This window comes from Hyperoodon ampullatus (assembly GCF_949752795.1).
Source record: "Hyperoodon ampullatus genome assembly, chromosome: 14".
NCBI lineage: Eukaryota > Metazoa > Chordata > Mammalia > Artiodactyla > Ziphiidae > Hyperoodon > Hyperoodon ampullatus.
In genome coordinates this window covers 50,766,968-50,782,687 of record NC_136927.1, presented here as the reverse complement: position 1 = coordinate 50,782,687, position 15,720 = coordinate 50,766,968, and the positions used below count along the sequence as shown (strand labels likewise).

At 51.9% G+C, this 15,720-nt stretch overlaps 2 protein-coding genes across 2 annotated transcripts; one reads left to right on the top strand and one right to left on the bottom strand.

The window, feature by feature from the left end:
* Positions 1-2,448: 2,448 nt before the first annotated feature.
* On the bottom strand, positions 2,449-3,578 carry DNAJC30 (DnaJ heat shock protein family (Hsp40) member C30). The gene has a single exon (XM_079720159.1). It carries the CDS (start codon positions 3,561-3,563, stop codon positions 2,883-2,885), a length of 681 nt encoding a protein of 226 aa, XP_079576285.1. The 5' UTR covers positions 3,564-3,578; the 3' UTR covers positions 2,449-2,882.
* A 155-nt stretch (positions 3,579-3,733) lies between these two features.
* BUD23 (BUD23 rRNA methyltransferase and ribosome maturation factor) lies at positions 3,734-14,527 on the top strand. Its single transcript, XM_079720158.1, has 12 exons — positions 3,734-3,821; positions 3,927-3,964; positions 5,314-5,409; positions 5,505-5,587; positions 5,683-5,779; positions 7,739-7,835; positions 8,608-8,658; positions 9,402-9,487; positions 9,720-9,765; positions 9,932-9,990; positions 13,998-14,087; positions 14,234-14,527. Exons 1-12 carry the CDS (start codon positions 3,774-3,776, stop codon positions 14,286-14,288), a joined length of 846 nt encoding a protein of 281 aa, XP_079576284.1. The 5' UTR covers positions 3,734-3,773; the 3' UTR covers positions 14,289-14,527.
* Positions 14,528-15,720: the final 1,193 nt, after the last annotated feature.

Here is a 15,720-nt window from a genome sequence, read left to right as displayed (position 1 = left end):
CTGGTACTCTTCTTCACCCCTTACCCAATGAGCACAGCATGGAGCAAGCTGGGCCCCTCTTGTCCAAAGTCTCTCTTCCTAGGTACAAACTTATAGTTTTGTTTCAGTCTGTGACCAAAGGGAGAAAAGGGACTGAAGCTGACCATGTCTCAGCCTTCCTCCTCTATCAGGAACTGGGGAGCAGCCCCTAGAAGGCAGGGGCTAATGTCCATAGCCTGGTTTAGCCTCTCCTCCCCAGGGCAGGTAAGAAGCTGAGAAAGGACAACTGCCGGGGGGCCAGAAAGGGAGAAATGATGTAACAGGAGCCAGCTGGGGAGGGTCCTTCAAAAAGCCTCCCACACATCTCCCCTCCCATGAAGAGCCCAGATTGAGTTTCAGGGACAGTAGGGAGTGGGGTCTCTCAGAGTTTAGCTCTGGCCTAAAAAAATCAGAGGCAGGGCTTCCCTGGTGGCGCAGAGGTTGAGAGTCCGCCTGCTGATGCAGGGGACACAGGTTCGTGCCCCGGTCCGCGAAGATCCCACATGCCGCGGAGCGGCTGGGCCCGTGACCCATGGCTGCTGAGCCTGCACGTCCGGAGCCTGTGCTCCGCAACGGGAGAGGCCACAACAGTGAGAGGCCCGCGTACCGTAAAAAACAAAAACAAAAACCAGAGGCAGCCAGGATGGCACTATAGAATAGAGTGGGCCTAGTTCTAGGCCTAAGGAGAGGCTTAGAGTTGGATGATTAATAAATTTTATTGACTACCCTGTTTGGAGTTGCATGGAGTATTCCAGAAGTTTCACAGAGTCTGGACCCCACCACTCCAAACCTTCTGGGTCTATCTCCATGTTCTGGGGCCCGAGGGAATGTTCTTCACTGTGATCTTCACTGAGAGAAAACAAACTTGAGAGATCTATGTCAAAGAGCCCATGAGAAAGATCCCAGATTATCACAGACCACTAGTACTTTTACAAACAAGACCCAAAAGAACCCCAACCCCATTTGATCGAAACGTTGATAGAATCTTGCCCCAAGGACACTCTGTGTATGCCCCAACTCCTTGGTTGAGAATCACCAGCTTCTGTACCTTTTACTAAGCTTCACTTCCTGCAGTTTGAAAAGACTTTCCCTCTTGTTTTCCAGATATGAAACATAATAACATTAAATGTTCTTTTTTAAAGTACATATATGCCCCTGCCCCCAAACCAAGGCTCCATGAGCCCAGCATGTCTGAACCAGAGTAGGCTTAAATCTTTACTACTGAATCATATGGTCACTGCAAAGCCACTAAGAGTTTGCCTCCAACCTCCAAGGCTAGAGAAAACAGAATGGTTCCCAAGAGACCAAGTTGCACTAGCTACGGGTTTCTCCCAATGTATCCAAGGACCGCCACAAAAGATTGAGTGCAGGAATTGGTGTTAATATAGCAAAGCACCTCTGGCTTTGTTCAGAACCTACTTAGGCCCTTACCTTTGTAGAAGATCTCCCGCAAAGGTTTTCCTACCCCACAGCTTTACGCTCCACAGTACATACCTGAGTACCTACCATCTCACAGCTAAGCCACACCCCACGTGCAGTGATTCACGGTTAAGAGAACTGGATTACCACAGCTCTAGCCAAGTGACAACCCACTGCACCAATTAGGAAAAGAGGAAACGAACAACAACCAAAAAACCCTCAGCCAGCTCTGAATAAGGAAGTGCGCTTCCATCCTGTGCCTCCTGTTACTCAACAGTCCGGTCTACTCAAACTCCCCCAATTCCCACAGCTTCAAGTAGCCATGTTTCAAGGACTTGGCTTGTAGGGCCTGCGATAAGCACTGCCAGCGAAACAGGAGGCTGGGCCACACTCAGGTGACTCAAAACTCCCAGTTTGTTGCTCTATTTTTGGGAGGGAGGAGCTGCACAGTTAGCAATGGGGCTGGCTGGTCAAGGGATGCCCAGGTGCCAGGCACAGTGTCCCAAGGACAAATCTGACTCTACTGGCACTATATATATATATATATATTTCCCCCCTGCTGCTGCAGCATGTGGGATCTTAGTTCTCCAACCAGGGATTGAACCTGCGCCCCCTGCAGTGGAAGCACGGAGTCTTAGCCACTGGACCGCCAGGGAAGTCCCTGGCATCATACTTTAATCACTGAACCTATTAGAACATGGATAATCAAGTGTGACAGACCGAAAGAGAGCAAACGATTTGCTCCTCTGCCATCACGTCCACAGAGTAACCTCTCCGAGGTCATACATAAGATAAGAATGGGCACAGGAAGGCTCATTCCTTACGCTCACGACCTTGCTTTCTTTCCCACTCACACTCACCACCAACAGAAGGCGGAGTGGGGTCTGACCACCAAAGAATGGCCAGGTTCCCACAGATCACATCTTTACCCTACACTGGGTCTCACCTGTGGCTTGGGGAACTCACAGAAAGACAAGTTTCTTATAACCCCAGAATTTTTCTTTTGGCAGTCGCAATTGGTCACATTGCACGTTTCAAGGTTACAGAGGAGCCCCACGCTACACACGTGGGGCAGCAGCAGACGAGTCTTGCTCGGAGCTTTACAGGAAAGCCACAGCAAGTGTTCCAGAAATTGACATCTGGAAGCAGGAACCCCAGGGCCTCCAGGAAACCCCTCATACTCGGGCTTTCGGGACTCCTCATTGGGAGCCTTTTTCTTGGGCATCAAAAAGCCTCCTTTTCTGGACCAGAGGGGTAGGGATATGCAGGTCAATGGCTAAGCTGGCCGGGTGGGGAAGGGAAAGGGGAGAGCAGTTCCTTCGGACCTCAGTAGAGGTAGACAACAGTAGACAATGGAGGCAACGGGTTCAAGAAGACAGGAAAGGCCGTTTTCTTGGGGGTGGGGGGGCGGTGGCGCGGCTGCTCCCCTTCCCTCCGCTCTCCGATTAAAAACGAAAGCCCATGATGATGAAAACTGTGAGCAGAACCAAGAATAAAGCCGTGTCTCGGGTCTCGTCCCAGCGAAGGCCCTTCTTGGCCCGGTCCTCCTGCTGCTTGCGAAGGGCCTCCCGCCGGGCCCTCAGGCGCCGCTCGCGCTCCAGCTGCTCGCCGTAGTGCGCCTGGTAGAAGGCGTCAAAGTCGAACATGGTGCGGTTGGCTCCCGACGAGGCCTGACCGCGGCCCTGGGTCCGAGAGGCAGGCGGCTGGGTGCGGGGCGAGTCGGGCTCGGCGGCGGGCGTCTTGGAGGGCCGGACCCCGGGGCCGCGCAGGTCCTCGTCGCTGAGCAGGCCGCGGTCATACTTGCGACGCAGGGTGGTACTGCCCAGCACCACGTAGGCCTGGGAGATGCGCGTGAAGCGCTCGGCAGCCTCGGCGCTCCCGGCGTTGCGGTCCGGGTGGTAGAGAAAGCTCTGCCGGTAGTAAGCCGCCTTGATCTGCGCCTGCGTGGCCGTGGAGGGGACGCCGAGCAGCTCATAGAGCGCCGTGCGCGAGTACGGGCCGTCGCTCCGGGAGTAAGTTCTCGCTTTTAGGCCCAGGCCCGATCCCAAGTTTTGTGGAACCCCCCGGGCCTGCCACAACCTCCACAGTAATAGCCGTGACCACCTCACATCGCGCTGCGCAGCCATCTTGAATGAGTCAGGCGGGCGGTGCAAGATGAACTGGCCAATGGGAGGCGTGCGTTTTTCCGCATCCCGTCTGCCCTTGTAGCCAATCGAGTAAAAGAGAAGGCGGGGAGATGGGTGGAGCATGCGTATTACGAGGAGGGCGCCAGGCCGAGGACATAAAAGCCGGACTCCCGGAACAAATCGCACGAGTCCTGTTGCTGAGGCGTGGCGATGGCGTCCCGTGGGCAGAGACCCGAGCATAGCGGGCCTCCGGAGCTGGTGAGGCCTGTGTTCCGCGGACACCCCTCTCTCCTCTCCTAGGGCCTCCGCGTCTTGATTTCTTCCTCGACTCGCCACCCTTTTTTTTTTTTCTCGTCCCTGCAGTTTTACGACAAGAATGAAGCCCGGAAATACGTGCGCAAGTAAGGGGAGCCTGGATGTTGCGAGGCGTCGGGTGTCGGGAACCAGCAAGTTGCCCTGATTGCGGAGGTTGCTTGGAAAGCACGCAGGATTTGGGGGTGGGGGAAGGAAGAGACCTGAGTTGATCCCATTTTTGACACTGGAAGAGTCAATTTTAAACTTTCGAATGGGTCTCAGTAACCTTAGCATCAGAATGGGAGGGATCACGCCTACTTTGTCTCATACGACAGCTTATTTTAAGCATGTGATAAAACAGGTAGGACGCAGTGGAGATGTGTAAGGGATCAGTGCTGTTGGGGGGAAGGAAATAATATTCATGGAATGCTTACTGTATGCTGCAGTTTACATTATCTCAGTAAATCCTTAGGACAGCTGTTGGTAGAGTATCTGAATTTTGTAGAGGAGAGTTTTTTGTATAATTATGAAGTCAGTTAACAGATGACGGCTAGAGCAAGGACTTCCAAACCTATTTTTTCCGATACAGTACTCTGTAAGAAAGTTCTGCAGATACCTCTTTTCTCTTTTTTGTTCAAATTGGAGTACAGACAGAGTCAGCAAAAACCCTTTGGTCAGTTGTCATTATGTAGCAAATAGAAACTTTTTTCCAGTTGCAGAGCCCTGTGTTAGGCATTTTGAAAACTGGTACGTGTGACCCTCCCTGGATCTTGGGAAAGCCAGATACACTCTAGACCTCTTCTGTTCAATATGGTAACCAGTAATCATCAGCCATCTATTGAAACATATTTAATCTGATACACTTCATATGAAGAAAATGTAGAATGCTTTGTTGTTTTTTATGTTATGTATTGAAATGACGTTTTGAGTATACTGGATTAAATAAAGTGTAATATTGAGTATGTTGGGTTAACTATTACTACAGTTAACTTTACATATTTAATTTCTTTTTAAGCGTAGCTTCTAGAATGTCCCAAGTGGCTTGCGTTATGTTTCTCATGGACAGCACTGCTATAATTCTTATTGTGTCTTCTTCACCCTTCTATATGGGAGTAGCTACAGTGGATAATTCTTCTAGAAAACATGTATTTAAGTAATACAATGTCAAAGCCTGGTAGAGTTGAAAATACCCAATGGTTGGTCATTAGATAAATGATTTGTTAACTTCACATTAGCTCTGCAGCTACTACAGTTTTAATTTGTGTCAGAACAGAATAACACGTTGTATTACATGGACTTTTGGGGTCACTTTTAAATAGTTGTAGTCCAGTTTGTTGACCGGGAAAGGGTACCTCAGGATGATTGTTCCTTTTTCTCTTTCTTTGGCTTTTTTTGGTCTGGGTGAGGTTTTAGCCCAGAACTCCTTTACCACTTGCTTGTGTTTCTGCCTTTTTAGCTCACGGATGATTGATGTCCAAACCAAGATGGCTGGGCGAGCGTTGGAGCTCCTCTGTCTGCCTGAGGATCAGCCTTGTTACCTGTTGGATATTGGGTGAGATCCTGGGGCTCAGTTCAGATAGTCCAGGTAGGTGGTGGGATGTCTTTGCTACTCACACTGTTGAGTCCCCATTTGATTGTGTCTTCCAGCTGTGGTTCTGGGCTGAGTGGAGATTACCTCTCAGATGAGGGGCACTACTGGGTGGGCATTGACATCAGCCCTGCCATGCTGGGTAAGTATGTCCTGTTTAGCACTGGAGTGGGCTCCCCTGCATGAGTATGGAACAGTGATGCAGATTGATTCCTCACCTACTCTTCTCCAATGTAGATGCTGCCTTGGACCGAGAAACGGAGGGAGACCTGCTTCTGGGGGACATGGGTCAGGGCATCCCCTTCAAACCGGGCTCCTTTGATGGTTGTATCAGGTGAGAGTCTTCAGGTCCTCCTTTTAGTCCTGCAGGCCAGTGCTTCCCAAACCTGGCTGTGCAGCAGAATCACACAGAATACTTAAAAATACACATCCCCCATGATTTTCAGATGTATAAGGTCAGAGCAAGGCCCCCAAATATGTATTTTTTTGTATTTCAAAACTACTCCTGTGATTATCTCGCACTGCCAGGTTCAGGCACCATGGTATAAGTTTCTCTGCTTTGTGTGTGGGGGTGTGTGTGTGGGGGGGGGTCTTCTGAGCCTCTAGGAGCCCTTTTGTGGGTCCCAGCAGCCATCTTGTTGACTTCTTTTCAAAGGACTTTGTAGTGGAGAGTGGCCCCAATTGCTCCAATCTCTTCGGTGGCTTAGGAGTCCTTTCTGTGGCGTCAGGTTCAAGTTTTGAATGTGTATGTAGCACTTTGATAACAGATCTTAGAACACTGAAATTACAGTTAGAAATGTGAAGTTCTTTGTCTTCTGTAGTAAGTTCTGTTTAGTATTTGGTTTATTGTTTTGTTGGTGGGGTGGAGGTAGGGACTAGGGTAGGAAGTCATAGTTTAATCATTACCTGGGGGAAGACCTCCTGTAATAATAGATTGAGCTGTAGCAATACACAGTAGGAATCTGGGTGAGGAGTACAAATCTGCATTCGAAGATTTTTTTTTTTAGGGTATGGGATTAGCTTACATGTGGGAACAAAACAGGAGGGGAGAAAAAACATTGCAAAGATAGCAATTGCTTTTTAGTAATGATCAGGTGAGATGTTCTAAGCTGCAGAAAACCAAAGGCCAGCAATTTGGTCTTGTATGTTTCAGGAGGAAATAGTCATTTTTAGTTTGTTTTTAAGAGGAGGGGTGGTATGGCAGGCTTTTTCTTTTCAACATGTGTTACCTGCAAGAAATTGTCCGAGGTGCTGTGCTGTTTGTGGAAATAAAGGTCCCTGTTTTTAAGACTCCATGGTTTTTTAGGTGCTGTAAGATGTGGACCAAGTTACTAAATGTGAGCCCCAGTGTGGGGTGTGTACTAGGGAATCATGGGACCCACCAGAGTTATGAAGAGAAGTAAGAGCACAGGAAAGCAGGAGGGGCCGGGGCTGGGCCCTGAGGTTGGGAGGAATTTGGATAGTCAAGGAGGGGGTTTCAGAGTGAGGGAACAGTGTGAGCAAAGGCACAGAAGTGGGTGGGGAAAGGAGTCTCATAGATGTAGGGAGGAATGAGAAATTCTACGGAAGATGAGATTGTGTGGGGTCGGTTCCCAGAGGCTTTTAACTCCATCCTGAGAAGTTTGGGTTTTACTCAGTAGTTGATGGGGAGCTGGGGAGTGACGAGATCGGGTCTGTGTTGGAGGATTATTTAAAAGAAGAGAGAAGACGCGAGAGGAGAGATATGTTAGGTTGTCGAAGCAATGGAGGTGGTAATGAGTGCTGACCAAGGAGAGTAGTGGAGGAACGTAAAAGCTGGGAGATGGCGGTCGGAGACACCAGCAGGGTTTGGGGTTCTGTAGATGTATGTGCACAGCAGTGAGGAGGGGAGTGTCGGAAAGGAGGACATACTAGCTGCTTGAGGCTTTAAGTCTGGGGATTGTGGAGACAGTTAGCAGGTACAGTTGAAGGAAGTGATTTAGGAGGAGAGCGAATGGCTTTGTGTAAGTCCAAAGCATATTTCCCTTGATTGGAGGAAGGGAATGAAGGGGTAGGTGGCAGGGAGAGCCTTGACCTGCTGAGTAATGCTAAACTTGAGATGTGTGCAGAAGTAAGGTTGAGGAAATGTTTCCTTGGACTGGCCACGAGAAGTTCACATTCACCTTCTGTAGACCCTATTTGGTCCAGCATTGTAGAATAGTGACCTGGAGTGGACCTGCACGTGCCAACAAAGAGTCGTGGGCAGGAGGGTTTCGCCTGGAGATCGAACCTTGCGTATCGTTGCCTTTCCTGACTAGGTCCCTTCCTCTTTCAGCATTTCTGCGGTGCAGTGGCTCTGTAATGCTAACAAGAAGTCCGACATTCCTGCTAAGCGCCTCTACTGCTTTTTTTCTGCTCTTTACTCTGTTCTGGTGAGTATGAGATCTCCTTCCCACCTGGGCTGGCCGCCTGTCCTTCCCTTGCCCTGCAGATAGCATGATAAAGTGGAGGTGCCCCGTGGGAATGCCATTTAGATGGGACCACATCTTGTCTTTAGAAGTGATGGTGTTGATTTCCACTGTTTAGGATTAGATGATAGTCTGCGATTCTAAGTCCTAAAAGTGAGTTCTTTCACTTTTTTTTTTTTTTTTTTTTGGATCTAGGTGTTTCTTGGTCCCCTTAGTCCTCTCACCTCACCCCTGGCTTTCTTAGAGTGGGTTGTTCTGGCAGATTGCTGGGTCTTGGGCGTTATATGGTTTCTCTTCCTCTCAGGTCCTGGGGTTAACCCTGAAGTTCTGAGGGCCTTTGTGTTTGGTTTTCTCTCTGCTGAAATGCTCTTCCCTCAGACATTTAAATAGCCAGCCCTCTACTACATTCGGGTCTCTGCTCCAGCGTCCCTCAGAGAGAGGCCTTCCTTGAGCCAAAAGTAAACTTGATAGTTGCTGTCATGCACCATCCCTTGTCCTAAGTTACTTTTCTTTTTGGCGCTTAATCACTACGGTAAGTTAGCTACCTCACCCACTAAAATGTGAGCTGCAGAAGTTCAGAGGCTGTCTCTTTTGTCCATGGCTGTTTCCCAGCCCTGAGAACAGTATACCTTGCACATAATGGGAACTCAATAAATATCTCGTGAATAAGGAAGGGAGGCGTGTCTGGGTCCTGACCCCATGGGGTATTTGAAAGATAGCCATGTTTCTGTTGCAGGTGCATGGAGCTCGGGCTGTCCTGCAGCTGTACCCTGAGAACTCAGAGCAGGTGAACCCCTTGGCTAGTGGAGGTGCAGGGAAGGGGGAGGGACCCAGAATAGGTAAACTGTCCTGCTCCTCACCCACCTGCCCTCCTGCTGTTGGGAGGTGACAGAACAAGCAACCTTAGGCTGCTTGGTGGGAAGGGAGGGGCTGAGTTCCCGGGAGTGGTCACCGGTGGCCCCTGCTGGCACATTTTATGACCTAATGTCCTAAGGAAGAGGGGTACCTGGGGCGGGGGGGTGGTAGGATGTCTGTCTTCTCTTGAGAGATAAACCATCTGATATTACTGATTTCCATAACCGAAGAAATAACTGGGGGTGGTGGAGAAGACATCAACGGTTGTCTGTTCTGTGGAGTGTGATGCATGAGCAGTGAGGGGTAGGAGGTACCGACTCTGACTGACAAGTGGCGAGCTGTCCCTGACTGATAACATGAATGAGTCTGCCTTGCAGTTGGTGGCCATTCATCTCCTGAGATTTGAGTGGGGAGGTGGGTCCCTGGGCTAGAAAGTGAGAATCAGGGGGACTTGGTCGTTCTGTAATCCCCCGAGGGAGGTATCTGCTGTTGCTGGTTCTAGGCCACACCTTCTCTGCATGGCTTTCGGGGACTCAGAATTGGGAATAGTCTGATAAAGACCCTCACTTCTCCCAGACAAGGTCCATTCTGGGACCAGACGGGGGCCAGGGGAGGGGGCAGGAAGCTGCTGTTCCCCCAGCCACCCTGCCTGACTGCGCACTGTTCTCTCCCCAGTTGGAGCTGATCACGACCCAGGCCACCAAGGCCGGCTTCACTGGTGGTGTATTGGTGGACTACCCCAACAGCGCCAGAGCCAAGAAGTGAGTGCCGGGGGCCAGGGTGCTGCCTGTGCTGCAGGAGAGAGGGTGGCAGTGTGGCTCTCACAGGCCACTGATGCGTGGACCAGAGCAGTGCTGGGTTGGGTCACTGGGGCCCCGGGCAGGCAAGAGGCCTGGCTGTGTCTGTACCTGTTTGTGGCAGGGAGGGGGAGGACTTGTCTTACTCTGTGAGGCTTTCTGAGCCCAGCCCTCACTCTGCACTTTCTTGTTTCAGGTTCTACCTCTGTTTGTTTTCTGGACCTTCGACCTTTATACCAATGGTGAGGGACCTTGAGTTTGTAGGCCCATCTCTTCTGGCTTCCCTTCTTGTGGGGCCGGGCCATCTACCTGTTAGAAGGGCTCAGGCCTGGGTGCCAGGCCTTCTGGGGCGGGGCAGGTGGGTTGAGAGATCTCCAGGGTGATCTGAGAGCACTTTGGTTTCTGCAGGCCCAGAACGAAGATAAGGAGGAAGAGGAGGCCAGGGAGTCCACGTTCACGGTTGAGAGGTAAGGCTGTTGTTCAGCCCTGCCTAAGGTGCAGGCGGTTGCTGCCACCAGGTTCATTAGACACAGCAGCAAGACTCCTCCATTTCCCTCTGCTTTCACCAAGTCTGTCAGGGTCCGGTGTGGCAGAGACACCAAGGCGGAAATAGGACCTGGGAACCCTTGAGACCTGTGCCTGCACCTGCCTCCGGCTGAGCTATTGGAGCCCTTCTGGAGGTCTGTGGGCAGCCTTCCTCTCTGCCTGCCCTCTTGCCACACCCAGCAGGCTGTCCCCTCTTCCCAAGGCTGCCTCCTTCACCTACGTCCCGGACCCCATCCCCACTTGGCCCCTGTGGCTCCCTTTCCTCTCCCACATCCTCATGTTTACCCTCCTGAGTCATCCCCATCAGCACACAAACATCCTGCGCTATTTCTCCTGTCTTCAAAAAGGGTCCTCCCTTAACCCCATAACAGCTCCTGGCGGCCACTCTGTTCATCGGCTTCCCTTGATGACCGAACTCCTCACACTGCCTCCCCTGCCGTTCTCAGTCCCCTCCTCTGGCTCCTGCTTGTCTCATCACAAATTGCTGTCTTTTTTTTTTTTTTTTTTTTTTTCGGTACACGGGCCTCTCTCTGTTGTGGCCCCTCGCGTTGCGGAGCACAGGCTCAGCAGCCATGGCTCACGGGCCCAGCCACTCTGCAGCATGGGGGATCTTCCCGGACCGGGGCACGAACCCATGTCCCCTGCATCGGCAGGCAGACTCTCAACCACTGAGCCACCAGGGAAGCCCCACAAATTGCTCTCTTGATCAAGGCCACCGCCAGGCTGTCTCGCCAAACCCATGGTCACTTCCCAGTCTTTTTTCCTTCTCCATCTTCATTGTAACTTTTCCGCTCATTAGGAGCTGATGCAGCCGATCGCTCCCCTAATGCTTTCCTCACTTGGCCTCCCACCCACGGTCCTGGTTTTCTGTTAACCTCACTGGCTGTTCCTTCTCGGTCCATTCTGGGGCCCACCCTGGACCCCTTTTCTCTCTGTGCTGCTGCCTTAGACACCAGCTACAGGTTCAGAACCTCCAGGTTTCTATCCTTGGTCTCAATCCCACCTCTGCTTTCCAAACCACCTCCCCTCCTAAATATCCATACCTGGACTTCCCACGGGGCTCTGGGACAAAACAGAGCTCTTGGTCTTCATCCCCGAACTTCCTCCCTCCATTCTTTCCATTCTCAGCCCTTCTTGTTTTCCTTACATTTCACATCTAGTCACTCCATCCCTTTTCCCCACTCCTACCTGGTCTCTGTCTTTGCTGCCTAGATTACTGAAAGCTACCTCACTTGTCTCCTTACTTCTGACTTTGCTTCTTTGAATTCATTTGCTGTGCAGCAAGACGGAGACTTCCCTTTTTCTTTTACTTTTTAAAAACGTAAATCATATCTTGCCATTTCTCTGTTCAGTATCTTCAGTTGAGTTCTCGTTACCTTTATTTTCCCTACCACCTTTCACTGCTCTAAATCATAAGTATTCGTTTACTTGGTATTACTTCTGTCCCCAACTAGAATGAAAACTTGGTGGGGACTTGCACTGTATCCCTGACACCAGAATAGTGTCTTGTTTGCAAAAGGTGTTCAGTATTGAAGGAACAGTTGATTATAAGGTAGTGAAGAAGGAGGTGATTTCTTAGTTCTGATTGGTAGGGGTGAAAGGTTTTCAGACTCTTAAGACGTTTAAGAGGAAAAATGAGCCGAGAATGGATGAGTTAGGAAGGCCCACCTGTGGTGAAAATCATGAGTGCAGTCCTCGTGTCCACCGTGGACTGATGCCCTCTGACCCATTGGCCCTCCGCGGTCATCTCCCTTAGCTTCCTCAGCCCATTCCCCGTGGGGACTTGGGGGCTCTCCTAGCCGTTTCTGCTCTGAGGTGCCCATCGCTTGCTCCCTGGGAGTGGCCCCGTCTCCTGCTTCCCCTCCGTCCATCTTAGGCTCCCTCTTGTCCTCACGCCGATGTCTACAGACGACGTGTCCTAACTGTAAACTTAGGTAAGTTTTGGGACCTGATCATCCATTTCTCGACTGTTTAAAATTGGGGGGGATGTGCCACCCTCTCGGGCAGTGTGCTGAGTCGAGGGCATGTCTGTACAGGACTCAGCACAGTGCCTGGCGCGGATCTCATTTCCCTACAGGCTCTTCCTCTTGAAGTCCTCGGATTTGAGGAGGGTGGGAGGAGGCCTTTGTCTACTGTAAGGCTGATCGGGCTTCTCCCGGTGCTGTCACTTCTGTCTGATCACATTCAGGCCACTTACTGTAAATAAATAGGTAAATCGAGGAAAAGTATTTTAAACCTTTACCTGACTTATCTCTAATTTCTTCCCCCCACCCCCCAACAACTTTGCTTGACCTGTGTATTCCTTAATCCTCGCCACCCAGCCTCTACCCTACCACTCAGTCAGCTGCTCTCTCCAAAGGCTCCGTCCCCTCCGGCATTTGCACTGTGGACTCCGCTTCCCTCTTGGCACCTGTGGTCGGGGTCGCTCACCGTCTTCACTGCTCCCTTTGTCTCCCCTGATGACTCTTTCCCATCGTCCCTCCTGCAGCTCACATCCTGCCCCCTGTTCACTGTGCTACCCCAGAGCTTGTCCTTCCTTAGAGACTCCTGGGGATCAGTCCTGCATCTGTTTAGTCCTGCATCTGCAGCAGCCTGCTTTGCACCTGGCACATCGGACTCCCGCCCCCTCACTGTAGGCCCTCTTAACTTTCTTTCGTGCACTGCTATCTCTGCACACTCCAAAGTCTAGGACATGTTGTGTTCCTCCTTCGATAGAAAGCCTCGCTGCTTCCTGGAGAGAGAGCACGCTCCTTGCTGGTTGCTGTTCACACCTCCATGAACTGGACCAGCCAGGTGGGGTTCTGAGTTGGTGTTTTTTTTTAATCTTTTACTGTTAGGTTAGAACAGATGAGAAGTAGCAGCCGGAAGGGTGTGTCATGCAGTCCGGCTTCCACTGGTCCTCAGGCGAGGAGGAAACTTACGAGGATGACTCAATCCTCAGCTGACCCTCAGAGTCTCAACGTGGACCCTTCCCCTTCTTACACTCAGTGACTCCAGGCAACAGGGCTCTTCTGCTCCCTAACCTTCCTCTTCAGTCCTTTCCCTGTGCCTCATTTTCATGTATTGCTTCTTGTCTGGAATACTGGCCCACCTTCTGCATGAAGCAGCTTATCTCTGTGGCCCTCTCCTTTTACCCATCACTGCCTTAGCAGCTCCTGGCCTCTCTGCACTTGCTTTGCCTCACGCGGGTGGTCGCTACCACAGCCCAGCCTTGGGCTCTTTAGGGGCAGGGCTGGTTCATAGCCACTGTAGAACATCCATGGGCCGTGCACGCAGGTACTCAGGGAATGGTTACTCAGAGGGCAAGCAGCCTCCGTGGTGTGTTCAACGCTGAAAACAGTTGGACTCCAACTGCCAGGTGGGGATGTGATTTGAGGGCCCAGGCTCCCCTGTTCTCAGGGCCTCTCTCCCATAGAGCTGTGGAAGGTCTCTTTTCTCCTCAGCCAGGACTGGAGGCCAAGATCACCCTTTGAGGATCGTTGTCAGGGCTGTCACAAGCGGGGCAGCCTTGTTTTCCTACCTCAGACACCTGTAGTTGCTGGGAGCCCCAACTTGATCTGTACCAAGCATGCTGGCCTCACAGCCAGACTAGGGCCTGCTTTCCTTGGATTGGCTCTTGTGAGCCCCAAAAGTAACTTGGCCCTTGCCTGCCCCACAGGCAGGTATGTATGCATGCCTAACCACGTGGTCAACCATGTGGATGCGAGCGAAGGGGGGACTCCACCTCTCCTGCCTCCTCCTAAACAACCGCTCTGGCCCCAGCAGATGTCACCAGGAAGTGGGTGTCCAGAATGGGGACTTCTGTTGTGGAAGGGGCATCTGAGGCCACCTGACTCGGGGGAAGCTCACCACACTTACCTGCCGGGATTAACCTGGGTGCCAGCCAGGCCACTCTGTCCACCTGCTCACAGCCGTGTCTCCTGCACAGGGTCCCGTACAGGACTGCGAGGCGGGGGGTGGTGAGGAAGAGCCGAGAGTGGGTGCTGGAGAAGAAGGAGCGCCGCCGGCGGCAGGGCAAGTGAGTGCAGGTGGGGCAGGGTGGGGTAGGGGGAGGGTCTGGCCACCCAGGGCCCGGGGGCTCACCTGCCTCAGGGGTCCTGGGGGATCTTGTTGTTTTTCCTGAGACAGTTCTGTTCTTCCCGCCCCTGTTACTTCTTTGCACAGGGAGGTCCGACCTGACACTCAGTACACCGGCCGCAAGCGCAAACCCCGCTTCTGAGCAGGCGGCCGCATCCAGTGGGACAGCTCGGGGACCACACAGTTGTGAGCTGTGCCATCCAGCCCAGGCACTTGCTTCTGGAGGGTTTTCTATATTGAAGTGCCTACTTTATCAGCTGACAAAAAGTGTTTTAGAAAAGTTCTAAAAAGGTTTAAAGTTCTAAAAGTATTTTCTTCACTAAAAAAAGTTCTGAGAGCATCTTATTTTGTTCTAAAAGCAGTAAACGAATTTCTGTGCAACTCTGGCTCTGGCATTTTCCAGCTCTGTGATCCTAAACAGATTTCTGAAGTTCCTCTATTGGTGGGGGCTTGATTCCCAGGTTATGAGTTAGGTTTAAAGAACTTAATGTTTGAAAGCATTCTTTTAACCTTCAGGGAACAAGGTAGATTAATTTAGGGCTGCTTATATGTGACTTAGGTGAGACTATATTATGTATTACAACACCAGGCAAAGTTGGGAAGCATGGGCAGGATGAAATGAAAGGTATCCGTGGTACCCATTGGAACCCCGAGCCGCCACATCAGCTGACCAGTCCAGCACTTGGTTGCCTCTGGGGCCTGTCTTCTCTCCAATCACTAGTGGTCAGAAGGGCAGGTTCGGCCCCGGGGGGGACTGTCCAGCAGGGTGATGAGAGGGGATCCAGTGGTGCCTCTTCCAGTGGGAAGAGGGGGTAGAACTGGGCCCACAGTACAGAATAGGCGTCAGGTGCTAAGCAGGAGCTGAGAGGTGTTCAGGCTGGGGCGGAGGGGCCAGAGGGTCTGGGAGGTGAAGGCCAAGTGAGGCGGCTGGGATCCTTGGCCTCTGAGCCCCGTGGTGCCACATACGATCAGCCCCAGTCCTAAGGCCGTGACACGAAGAAGTGTAGAACAGAGGCGTGGTACAGGTACAAATGTTTATTCTACATAAAAATTTCACAAAATGGGCAGCTGGTTGTACCAAGACCTTTGGTGAAGGGGTGGAGGAGGGGGAAGGGAGTCGCTGTTCAAGAAGGCAACACGGACAGCGGTCACAGTCACTGGGCAGGAGCAAAGCCGAGGGAAGGCGGGGCCCAGACCTGGCCCCGGCCCCTGCCGCATGCGCTCGCATGCATGCTCCTTGCCTGTCAGCGGGCGACGGGTTTTGGGTGGGGGCACATCTCAGATTTGAGAAGTCCCGAGACAGTGGGGAGGAGGGAGGTGCCCCTCCCTGGCTGGCTGCTGAACACTGCATCCCAGACACCTGACACCCACGTGGCACGTCAGTGGGGGGCAGCAAGGGCAGGACGAGATTGCGGGTGCCTGAAGGGACGCTGACTTCCCGAGCACAAGAGAGCAGGGACCACTGTCCCAAACATGCAACACACAATGGCTTGAGGACCTGACTAGGGCCTGCCGGGGAGAGTGGCTGGCCCGGGCCGTGGGCTTCACCAGTGCAGAGGCCTGACCAGGGCCTG